The 13246-nt window shown below is 40.7% G+C and overlaps 1 protein-coding gene across 1 annotated transcript in view; it reads right to left on the bottom strand.

Annotated features, from left to right (window-relative positions):
• The window catches only part of LOC102248581 (zinc finger protein 420), a 102153-nt gene that overhangs the window by 15845 nt on the left and 73062 nt on the right, over nucleotides 1-13246 (bottom strand). Inside the window, 3 exon segments of the mRNA XM_014534320.1 lie at nucleotides 2104-2123; nucleotides 10033-10071; nucleotides 10214-12494. Of these exon segments, the coding sequence (XP_014389806.1) occupies nucleotides 2104-2123; nucleotides 10033-10071; nucleotides 10214-12494 (2340 nt within the window).

Here is a 13246-nt window from a genome sequence, read left to right as displayed (position 1 = left end):
AAAAAAAAAAATTAAAAAAAAGGATTGGGTTTTTTTTTTTTTTTTTTTTTTTTAGTTTTATTCATTTCAAAAGGGCCGGATCCGGCCTGCGGGCCATAGTTTGCCCACGGCTGGTCCAGACAATGGTAGCTGAAGCAACTTTCCCATTTATGAGGATGTAAATCCTTGCTAAAGGGCAAGTCTGCCTGTTACTGGAAATTGCCTACCTAAGGGCTATGGGTGTATCCCAAACCAATAAAAGGTTGGTGAGGCCTGAGCACCAGTGGAAGTCCTTCCTCTTGAGTTGGACTTGCCCCCCTGGTCCCTCAAAATTTCCAAATTATTATTTCTTGTATTGTCTCTTTCATTTGCGTGCAGACCTCTTCCAGATCCTGAACCCTGAACCACGCGGGATGTGGGGAAAATTTACACACCCCTGTTCTAGAGTCTAGATTGGAATCTAGACAGAAATCAATTAGGAAAAACTGGTCATAAATGACATAGTAGACAAAATGGATTGTGATTTTCAACCATAGTGTCACACAGGCAAACTGGTGTGCTGCAAGAATTTTTAGAACAAGCAACATCTGACAATTTAGTAAAAGATACCAGCTTGGTGGCCTTGAGGATGGATGGTGCTGAAGCGTCAGGCCCATACCCTGCCATCGCTGGCAGTTGGTCCGAGTGGAAGTGGAGCAGTGAGTATGCCTCTGCATCCCTGCTGAACTCCGCCACACACTCTAGGCCAGGCTGACCAGTAGGAGGGCTGCTGAGATGGGCATTCAAGCTTAGCGGGTGGGCCTGGGTGGAGCTGCTGCAGGTACAGATTTTGGTGAGGAATTCACCTAACCCAGCAGATATTGCAGAAAGCCTTGATGGCAGCTGGATGGCTTGGCTTCTCTGCCCTAAAGGGCACATCAAGACTCAATCATGAAATTCTGGCAAAGGCGGTCAGTTACCATTCTTATTGTGTCTATGGAAACAATCAGGCCAAATTAAAACTAGACTTAATGCAATAGATAAATTGGTCTTAATAAAAATGGGGGTAATTTTAAGGAGAAAAATTCTATTTCAATAGAAAATTATTAGAAACAAAATGTTTTCTTTTCCCTTCCACCAGACCATTTGTTGTAATTCTTGTTCTGATTGCTCAGTAATACTAAATTTTGTAACATAGTTTGTCTCAGCCAAGTCACAAGCCCCATTGCTTTAGGGATTAAGTAAACCAACGCGTATGCTGGGCCCCGAGGGCCAGGGTAGGGTTCTCTCCACTGAGATTCTATATGGCAGACCCCTGCCCTTAATATGGCCAAAGGGAAACTTGGGAGAAGTAGGGAACTTAGAAATTCAGAAACAGCTACCAGAACTTGGAACTATCCTTGACATCCACAGATGGGTTACTGATCGATTGTCCAACTCTCTAGGAACAGCTGTGCACCCTCACAAGCCTGGGGAACAGGTTTGGGTAAAAGATTGGGAAAAGGAACCCCTTAAGCCAGGCTGGAAGGGACCTTATCCAGTCGTACTAACCACGCCCTCAGCTCTCAAAGTTGCAGGACTGAACACCTGGATCCACCACTCCCGGATGAAAGCAGCCCACCAGCTGGACAATCAGCATCCAGAGTGGAAGGTGACCTCTGACCTGAACCACCCCCTGCGGATCACCTTCAAGAAGACTGCGGATCTGGCTGACAGGCCTGACTTTGGTATTTCTAGATAATCATTGTTTTCATTTTCTTAACAGTTTTCGCCAGAACCCCAGACTGGTACTGGGAGGAGAACTTCTCTGCCTTTGCTACTCAGAACTACTATTACAACTCTCCTTGGGGAAGATAATGAACAAGAGGGAGAATAAGAAGGAAAATAGGGGGGCAACTTTGGGGGCTTACATCATAGTTTAAAAACAGTAATCTGCCCTAACTGGTTTGGCTCAGTGGATAGAGCATCAGCCTGCAGACTAAAAGGTCCCAGGTTCGATTCCAGTCAAGAGCATGTACCTTGGTTGTGGGCACATCCCCAGTAGGAGGTGTGCAGGAGGCAGCTGATCAATGTTTCTAGCTCTCTATCCCTTTCTCTTCTTCTCTGTAAAAAAATCAATAAAATCTATAAAACTAAAATAAAAACAGTAATCTTACTTCCCCAGTCTAACTGATATGGACGGAGCTGCAAAGCCCACCTCCTTCCGTGCCCAGGCCTCATCGTCCCTCTGACAGAGAGCAAGGATCTCTTGGCTCTCAAAGAAACCTTCATCCCTCCTCAGCATGAAGCAGTTACAGAAAAGACCCTGCACCCCCTTTCTCTGAAAGAATTCCGAGCCAGGGTCCTTGAGGGGATGTGTTAGGTAGTTAGACAGACATGAGCAGAGCAAGGACAATGGGTCAACTAGAGGAGAAATAGATGGGACCCCAAGACATGCCTCTCATCACTCCGACTGCTCTGAAGCTGGAAATGAAGAAACCTGTGTAGACCCCCTCTCCCTTCCTCTAAGAAAGCCAACAGGTTTTAGAACAGCTAATAGAGAAGCCCCAGATGTTACTCCAGACCAGATCTCTGGACTGCCAGTACAATCCCTTGGGTAATGAAGATGAAAAAGACTCAAGCCACTGAACACCCCACTCTAGCTTTGAGTTTTCTATTGAATTCCCAAAGCTGAATATCAGCTTGAGGATCAAGAGGGGAAAGTGAAGGGGAAATAAGACATATGGGGGCAAGGCTGCAAGGCCCTAGACAGGTCCAGAGGTCTGATATAAAAGGAAGGCTTCCTCCATATTGTCTCACTTAGGATTTGGAGAACTGATCCCTGAGTCACTGTATTAGTACATCTGAAAATAAAAGGGTTTTCCTGAATCTCCGAGTACTCCTGTGAGTATTTTCCAGTTGCCTGGTAACACTTCAGCTGCAGGTGTCCCAGGGAGGTGTTTTTACCAGGATCTTCACAAGCTTGTAACATTCTTAGAGTGAAGTTACAGAGAATTCAAAAATGAGGCAGATTGGGTTTGAAACCAGAAAATTCTTGATTCCAATTTCCCCTGAGTCATTAAAACCTCAGTGAGGCCTGGCCAGTGTGGATCAGTGGTTGAGTGTCGATCTATGAACCAGGAGGTCACGGTTCGATTCCCGGTCAGGGCACATGCCCGGGTTGCAGGTTCGATCCCCAGTGTGGGGTATGAAGGAAGCAGCTAATCAATGATTCTCTCTCATCATTGATATTTCTATCCCTCTCTCCCTCTCCCTTCCTCTGTCAAGTCAATAAAAATATATTTTAAAAAAACCCTCAGTGAGGAGGGGGGAGGGGGAAGGGCAGCCTGCTCTCTCAGCCCTTCTGTCTCGCCATTGAAGGAGAGGCAGCTGGAATTAAGGAAGTCAGCCATCTCTGTAGGTAATTATCAGGTGCTTTTCACAGAGAATGGAAGTTTACAGCAAAGAAAAAGAAAGGCCTTCCGTTTTCCTCCTGACAATCATCACTCCTGTCATTTGTAACATTGCTTTCCAAAATCATAGAGGGACCCTTCAAGGATGCAATTTTGGATAAGACCTTTCCCACACACATTATACCTTGAAGGTTTCTCTTAGATGCACATTGACTGATGTTTAGTGATGCTTAACTCTTGGTTTAATACATTGCCCGATTCCTTATATCTCAACATCTTTCTGTCAACATAAGAAACATTCAAAACTATGAAGAATTTTTGTGGGTTTATTTGAGCCAAACTGTCCACAAGTGACAGGAAGCAAAACTTCAACAAATTGAGATAATGTTCCAGAGAACAGCAGTTGTGCACCTTATTTTATACATTATAATTAAAAGAGAAGATGCAGCCCTGACCGGTTTGGCTCAGTGGATAGAGCGTCGGCCTGACTGAAGGGTCGAAGGTTCAATTCCAGTCAAGGGCATGTACCTAGGTTGCGTGCACATCCTCAGTAGGGGGTGTGCAGGAGGCAGCTGGTCGATGTTTCTCTCTCATCGATGTTTCTAACTCTCTATCCCTCTCCCTTCCTCTCTGTAAAAAATCAATAAAATATATTTTAAAAATAAATAAATAAATAAATAAATAAATAAATAAATAAAAGAGAAGATGCAGAGCATGTCTCTCTCCTGCCTGTTTTTCTGGAAGGCCACCAAGTTGGTTGCTCTGTCTGAAAAAAAAGTAAAAGTCTTTAATGTAGCAATTTAAGGTTTAAAAGTAAAAACAGCAAGGATTAAGGTTCAGTAAAAATTAGAAGTCAGCCCTAACCTGTTTGGCTCATTAGATAGAGCGTCGGGAGTGTGCAGGAGGTGGCTGATCGATGTTTCTCTCTCATCGATGTTTCTGGCTCTCTATCCCTCTACCTTCCTCTCTGTAAAAAAATCAATAAAATATATTTTTTTTAAAATTAGAAGTCCGTGAATGGGAGATTATAACCACAGGAAATTTAAAGTACTAAATTTGGCTGGTCTGAGTAGTGTCTTACTTCTTCTTTTTTTTAAATATGTATTTTATTTATTTATTACAGAGAGGAAGGGAGAGAGAGAGTTAGAAACATCAATGAGAGAGTAACATCGATGAGCCGCCTCCTGCACACCTCCCACTGGGGATGTGCCCGCAACCAAGGCACATGCCCCTGACCGGAATCAAAACTGGGACCCCCTCAGTCCACAGGCCAACGCTCTATCCACTGAGCCAAACTGGTTACGGCGAGTGTCTTACTTCTTAACCAACCATCCAGGCCTCTGGCCTCAACTGCTCCTTGCCTTACCTTTTTCTTTTCCCTTGGATAACAGCCCATTCTAGCATTCCCTCCCACTTTCACTGCAATAAAATCTCAACCACTCATCTGCCACCCTTATAAAAAAAAAAAAGAGAGAGAAGATGGAAGTGGGTTATATGAAATCCATTGGTGATAGATTAGAGAGGTGGGGGAGAGCCGAGTGAGGAAACCTCTGGGAGTGGATGAAAAGTAAAATGATTGATACATGTCGTTTATATAAGTGTACACACCTTAATTAAAAGTGAACAATTAACATAATAACAATGAGAGGGTTTATGGTTTCCCCCTGGTGCACTGGTTGTGTCCAGAGGGCTCTAGAAAAGGGGTAGTTACCCTGATATTCCAAAGGAATGTTATCCTGGCTGCAAAAGGCAATAGACAGGCTTAGATAAGGATTCCCTCTTGTTAAGAAATATTCTTGCCTAGGACCTACCTGCTACAAACTGCTTTTAAAAAGATTTTCATTTCAGACCATTCTTTCTGGTTACTTTAGGTATCTGACTTTGAAAGATTGAAATGCAGGCCTTCAACGAGCTTGTTAGGTTAGCATGTGTCCCCTTTTCATGCATACATTACGTTTGGGACATAAATCAACCCAAAGGAAGTATTGAGGAGCCAACATTTTGTAGGATAATGAGGTGCCCTGGTACTGGGAAGGCTCAGTCTTAGTTTTTCTTCATATATAATGGACCACTGGGGATGGAGAAAGACTGTAACCTTGGATGGCAGTCAAGTCTTATGGGTCCCTATTAAGTATAACAAGCAATTTTTTAAAAATTGATTTCAGAGAGAGGGAGAGGGAGAGAGAGATAGAAACATGAATGAGAGAGAATCATTGATTGGCTGCCTCCTGCATGCCCCCCACTGGGGACCAAGCCCGCAACCCGGGCATATGCCCTGACCGGGAATCGAACTGAGCTACACCCGGCTGGGCCAAGCAATTTTTTTAAAAAATAGATTTTTATTGATTTCAGAGAGGAAAGGAGAAGGAGAGAGAGCAACATGAATGATGACCGAGAATCCTAGGTCAGCTGTCTCCTGCATGCACCTCCCTGGGGATGGAGCCCGCAACCCTGGCATGTGCACTGACCTGGAATGAAATTCTGACCTCCCAGTTCCTAGTTCTATGCTCAATAACCGAGCCACACCTGCAAGGCACAATAGATTAGTTTTAATTTATAAGTTATTATGATTCAGGTTTTATTTACTGTGTATTGCGTTTAGTATATTTTCTTATACTTGTAGTTTAAAGGCATATAATACACCTTCAGTAATATTAATAGCTGTAATATATATACATATCGGTTTGAGAAAAGCCTCTTATTATTATTAATTACTATTACTAATACTAGGAGTAACATTCATTTGACAGGCTGCACCAGTGTCTTAGAATGCCTGGCTATTTATAATGATTGGGCTGTTCGTTTTTGAAAAGTCTGATTTCTATTGTAGATGAAGGGAAGTGTCAGAGACAGACACAGATGTCCATTTATGATTAGGCACCTGATAACATAAGGTACCTTCCAACACTGGGAGAGAAATTTTAATTAATATATTTTTCAACAGATGAATATATCTGGTAATAAGTTGTGATCTTTGAAGTCTTTGTATTCTGGGAGTACATTGTCAAATGAATGTTATTTAGTAGTCCCTATAATCTCATTAATGGGCCATTGATAATAATGTAGAATGTCTCCTACTTTTCCTTCCAAAACAAATTTCTGGGTAATGAAAAACTGTTTATGTGCTGACTTCACTAAAAGGCAGCACTTCTACATGGGTCAGCTAACACTGAGCACAGTTATCCTCATACCTATATTAAATGTACACAGTCCAAGATTAGAGCTTTTACTAGAGCAAAATTCTCTGCATAGTAGTTTCTTTGGGGCCCAAAGGTAGAGATGAAATAACTTTTTTTTCTCAACCCTTTACTTTCATGAGGTGTCTTTTGATCTGAAATGGGTTTCATTTAGACAGCAGAAGTATGGGTATAGATCTCATATCCATCCAGTTACCCTGTGTTTTCTGGTTGAAGTTAACCCACTTATATTGTGATTATTGATAGGTGTGTAGTTATTAGCATTTTAAAATTAATTAATACAGTCCTAGCTGGGGACTTTAGCTTCCCATTAACATCAATGGATAGATTTGCCAGAAAAAAAATGTCAACACGGAAAAAGTGGTCTTAAATGATTCATTAGACAAGATGGATTGGATAACAGAGATTATCAACTGAGTGTCACACAAGGAAACTGGTGTGCTGCAACATTTTTTAGAACAAGCAACACCTGGCTATTTAGTCAATACCACAGACTACATTACCCATAGATTGTCGAATTAAAATAAGTGACAACAGCCAGCACAGTAATAGCTGTGTGGTGAGCATAATTCAAAGTCAGGCTGAAACCGCTTTGGCTCAGTGGATAGAGCGTCGGCCTGCGGACTGAAAGGTCCCAGGTTCGATTCCGGTCAAGGGCATGTACCTGGATTGCGGGCACATCCCCAGTGGGAGATGTGCAGGAGGCAGCTGATCGATGTTTCTAACTCTCTATCTCTCTCCCTTCCTCTCTGTAAAAAATCAATAAAATATATTTAAAAAAAAACAAAGTCAGACATTTTTTTGGACAAATCAATAAAATATATTTAAAAAAAAACAAAAAACAAAGTCAGACATTTTTTTGGACTGGAAAAATATATATTTTGGTGGACCTCTGAATTTCAGTAATTATTCCATTTCTGCCGTGAGATAAAATATGTTGAAATCTCTGACTTAAGAGCTTTGCAACCCAAAGCAGAAGAATATGCATTCTGGACAAAATGAAGACAGAAGACTGTCTAAACCTAGAAACAATGTCTATTTCTCTATTTTCCAAATGACCATGTGAAAAACAAATCTTATGTATATTTTGCACCAATACACCTCCTCAATTTTCCTCACGACAGTACCAGAAAATGGAACTATTGTCTAGGTGACATCAAATTCCTGTGAATGATCCAGATCCAATAGTTTGTCCCAAACAGAACAAAACCATAAAGCCCCTCATCCAGAGAGAGACCTAGTCACAAAATATCAGGAGATTCTTATATGTATAAATGCCCCATGGGAATGTCAGGAAGTAGAACAGAAGAGTATCCAATATCTAGTTTTTTAATCATTGTGTGATCCTTTGGGATGGCCCATGAAAAAGAACTGATATTTACCAGCTTGTACAAATTTACAACAGTACACTGGAGAAGGAATAAATGTGGGGCTTTCATTTCAATTTCTGCTATCCTGCTGTCCCTGAAATTTACAGTCACGGCTTGGAAAAACACTGCAGGGACAACTAATGCCTATGAACATAACTGTGGTCATGCTGTCAATATACATAACAACTTTGATGCAAAATAATAAAATTTTTCAACCGCAAATCTGCCATGTTCTCTGGGATTCCTCTTGAAAGAATGACCAATATCCAGCTACATTTAAGTAATTGACAATAAAATCTAACATGGGCTGAACCCATCCCCCAAAATAAGTTAATGAGGTAACACTGAGAAATTGTTTTTTTTTCTTCCTTTTTTGATTTCAGAGAGGAAAGAAGAGGGAGAGAGAGAGAAACATCAATGATGAGAGAATCATCGATTGGCTGCCTCCTGCACACCCCCCACTGGGGATCGAGCCCACAATCCAGGCATGTGTCCATGACAGGAATCAAACCTGGGATCATTCATCCCATAGGCTGACGTTCTATACACTGAGCGAAACCGGCTACATTACACTAAGAAATTCTTAAGGACACCAATGAAAATCAGGACAAGAAAAATCATTCCAGTTATGAAGTACACAAAAATTAATATTCATATTCAAAATCCAGAATCCAGCATGAAAACATAAATGGTGGTCCTCCTACTTCATGAATATAAAGCAAAATACTTCCCAATTCTGATGTCAATTATTGCATTAGTAAAATTCTAAAGTACAGAACAGAAGCTACAGGGGCCAGAAGGGCTGATGTGGAAGAGAAGAGGTTTAGATGCCATTGTTATAGCACTGCAGAAAAGAGTATCAGCTGAGTAAAAAAATGAGGGAAAAAACACATAACACAGAAATATGAAATAGAAAATGAAATTAAGTTAATTTTCTGTGTTTACCTAGGAGTGCAGCTCGGAAACAGGTGTCCTCTCTCAAATGCAGAGTTCATGGCAATTCTGCATCCTGGGTATGAAACATCTCCTATCTTGTACTACAACATCACTGGTATAGGATTTGAGAGAGAAGAAGGGAGAGGGAAATAGATAGAAACAGCAATGATAACAAAGAATCATCAATCAGCTGCACTTGCACGAACCCTACTGGGTATCTAGCCCACAAACAGGGCATGAGCCTTGATTGGGAAATGAGCACTGACTTCCCAGTTCATGGGTCGACGCTCTACCAAGGAGAAACACAGTGTGGGCAACCCCACAGTTTATCAAAGTCACACAAAATACATTTATAGGTGTTCCCTCCAGTACGAGCTCTCTTGTGTTGAGCAAGACAATGGTAATTAAAAGTTGTGCCTCAGTCTTCACAGTTGTAAGGCTTTCCTTCACAATGAGTTCTATGATCCTAAATAAGACTCCATTGACTAGAAAAGGATTAACATCACTCGTCACATTTGCAAGGTTTTTCTCCAGTATAAACTCTCTGATATATAGGAAGGAATACACACAGACTACAGGTTTCCTCACATTTTCTTTTCTTTTTTCAAAATATATTTTTATTGTTTTCAGAGGACAGTGCATGCCACACACTGGAGATCGAGTCTGCAACCAGGGCATGTGCCCTGACCAGGAATTGCCCCCTAACCTTGTAGTTCATAGGTCAAAACAAACAACCGAGGAATGCCAGCCAGTGCTTTCTCACATTTTCTACAGTGTAAGGTTTCCACCAGTATAAAATCTCTGATGTTGAGTAAATTTTGAGCTGTGGGTAAAGGCTCCAGCTTATTCTCTACATTTGTAAGGTCAATCTCTGTTAGGAAGTCTCTCAAGTACAATAATACCCAAATGACTTTTCAAGGTTTTTTTACATTTTTCATATTCATAAGGCTTCTTTCCAGAGTGAATACTGTAATGTACAGTACGTTCTCACTAGTAGCCAAGGACTTACAAAACTCCACACATCTCTAAGACTTCTCTGAACTATGAAATCTATGCGGTCAAGTACAGCAGGACCAGTAAATAAAAGGTTTGTCACACTTTCTACATTTATAAGGCTTCTCTCCAGTATGATCTCTCTGCTGTGCATTTTCCTCTTCAAAATAAATTTTGAAGAACTGCCAATGGATTTGCCACATTCTCTACATTTATAAGGCTTCTCTCCGGTGTGAACTCTGATGATAAGGTATGATGTTACACTGAAGGTTTTGCAACATTCTCTACATATATAAGGGTTCTCTCCATTGTGAAGTCTCTGATATGTAAGGTCTGATGCTCCACTCAAGATTTTGCCATTCTCTACAATATTCCTCTCCGGTGTGAATTCTCTGATGAGAAGTAAGGTCTGAGGACTGTGTAAAGGCTTTGCCACATTCATTACACTTATAAAGCTTCTCTTCAGTATGAAGTCTCTGATGAATACTAAGAGTTGAGGGCTGGCTAAAGACTTCACCACAGTCGGTACATTTATAAGGTTTTTCTCCAGTATGAACTCTCTGATGCGTAGTAAGGTGTGAGGACCATCTAAAGGCTTTGCCACATTCTACACATTTATGAGGCTTCTCTCCAGTATGAAGTCTCTGATGCCTAGTAAGGTATGAGTACAGTGTAAAGGCTTTGCCACATTCTCCACATATGTAAGGCTTCTCTTCAGTATGAACTCTTTGATGCCTAGTCAGATATAAGGACAGTGTAAAGGTTTTGCCACATTCTCTACACTTAAAAGGCTTTTCTCCAGTATGAACTCTCTGATGATTAGAAAGATCTGAGGATCTTCTAAAGGCTTTGCCACATTCTCCACATTGATAAGGTTTTTCTCCAGTATGAACTCTCTGATGTGGAATAAGATCTGCGGACCATCTAAAGGCTTTGCCACATTCTCTACATTTATAAGGTTTCTCTCCAGTATGAACTCTCTGATGCCTAGTAAGGCCTGAGGAGCTGCCAAAGGCTTTGCCACATTCCCTACATTTATAAGGTTTCTCTCCTGTGTGAACTCTTTGATGACAAGTAAAGTGTGAGGATTGGCTAAAGACTTTGCCGCATTCAGTACATTTATAAGGCTTTTCTCCAGTGTCAACTCTCTGATGATAAGTAAGGTATGATGCTACACTGAAGGTTTTGCCACATTCTCTACATATATAAGGGTTCTCTCCACTGTGAAGTCTCTGATAAGTAAGTTCTGATGCTCCACTGAAGATTTTGCCACATTCCCTACATTTATAAGACTCCACACCGGTGTGAATTTTCTGATGAGAAGTAAGGTGTGAGGACTGTGTAAAGGCTCTGCCACATTCATTACATTTATAAAGCTTCTCTCCAGTATGAAGTCTCTGATGAATACTAAGGGTTGAGGGCCGGCTAAAGACTTTGCCACATTCTCTACATTTATAAGGTTTTTCTCCCGTATGAACTCTCTGATGCGTAGTAAGGTCTGAGGCCCATCTAAAGGCTTTGCCACATCCTCTACATTTATAAGGCTGCACTCCAGTATGAACTCTCTGATGCATAGTAAGATGTGAGAACCATCTAAAGGCTTTGCCACATTCTCCACATTTATGGGGCTTCTCTCCAGTATGAAGTCTCTGATGCCTACTAAGGTATAAGGACAGTGTAAAGGCTTTGCCACATTCTCCACATATGTAAGGCTTCTCTTCAGTATGAACTCTCTGATGCTTAGTAAGGTATAAGGACAGTGAAAAGGCTTTGCCACATTCTCTACATTTATAAGGCTGTTCTCCAGTATGAACTCTCTGATGCTTAGTAAGATCTGAGGACCATCTAAAGGCTTTGCCACATTCTCTACATTTATAAGGCTTCTCTCCAGTATGAACTCTCTGATGCTTAGTAAGGTCTGAGGAGCTTCCATAGGCTTTGCCACAATCTCTACAGTCATAAGGTTTCTCTCCAGTGTGAATTCTCTGATGAATACTAAGGGTTGAGCTCCGGGTAAAGGCTTTGTCACATTCTGAACATTTATAAGACTTTTCTCCTGTATGATTTTTATGATGTTGAGTATGTCTTGAGAACTGACTAAAGCCTTTTCCATCTTCTCTGAGCTTGCAAAATTTTGCAATAGTATGAATTCTTCCCTTATGTACAATAAGAGAAGAATGACATTTAAAGACTTTGCCACATGCTTTACATTTGTAAGACTTCCCTCCAGTCTGAATTCTCTGATTTAGAGTACAACCTGAAGGCCAATTAGATGTTCTATCAGAATCTTTACATTTATAAGTTTTTTCTCCATTATGGATTTTTTCCATATTTAGATTGAATATTTGACTGGAGAGTCTACCACAAGGATTCCATTTGTCAGCCTCCTCCCCGATATGAATATTCTCTTGTTCAGTGTAATTTGAAAACTGCTGAAAAGACTGGACATATTTACTGCCTTTGTATGTCTTCTCCACAATAGGAATAACTTGATGTGTAGTGTGATTGGACATTTGGTCAATGACTTTTCCACTTTTATAATGGTCCTCTGGAAGCTCGCTTCTCCACTGATTATTAAGGTATGACTCTTGCTTAAAGTTTTTCCAATGTTCATACCACTGATAACTTTGGTCTCCATTATATGTACTCTGGAGATAATGGGAGACAGAAAGGCCTTTAGTGATAGTTATGAATTTATTAATCATGTACACTTGTTCCATAAGAACCATTTTATGATACTCATTAAAACAAGAGGGTTGTGCCGAAGCCGGTTTGGCTCAGTGGATAGAGCGTCGGCCTGCGGACTGAAGGGTCCTGGATTCGATTCCGGTCGGGGGCATGTGCCTTGGTTGCAGGCACATCCCCAGTGGGAGATGTGCGGCATGCAGGAGGCAGCTGATAATGTTTCTAACTCTCTATCCCTCTCCCTTCCTCTCTGTAAAAAAATCAATAAAATATATTAAAAAAAAAAATTAAAAAAAAAAACACCAAAAAAAAAACACAAGAGGGTTGTATAGAAAATGCTTTCCTAATTTATTAAAATTATATACAAAAAATAAATACAAAACATTAATTTTCAGAGGAAGAATAAATCCTTGTTTAAAAGACTGCCAAATTGCCTAGCAAGCATGGCTCATTGGTTGAGCTTTGATGTATGAATAAGATGGTTGGGGTTCCATTCTGGGTCAGGCACAAGCCCTGGATTTGGATTCGGTCCCCAGTGTGAGGAAAGCAGGAGGCAGCCAAGAAATAATTGACTCTCATTGATGTTTGCCTCTCTCTCTTCCTCTACATTGCTATCTAAAATCAATTAAAATATATATTTTAATAAAAATAAAATAAGGGGGGTAAGAGATCAATCAAAGGACTTATATGCATGCATATAAGCATAACTAATGGA

The sequence above is a fragment of the Myotis brandtii genome, unplaced genomic scaffold (assembly GCF_000412655.1).
Source record: "Myotis brandtii unplaced genomic scaffold, ASM41265v1 scaffold1289, whole genome shotgun sequence".
Lineage (NCBI taxonomy): Eukaryota > Metazoa > Chordata > Mammalia > Chiroptera > Vespertilionidae > Myotis > Myotis brandtii.
Note: the sequence above shows the minus strand (reverse complement) of the source record. Positions and strands in the feature narration are given on the sequence as shown.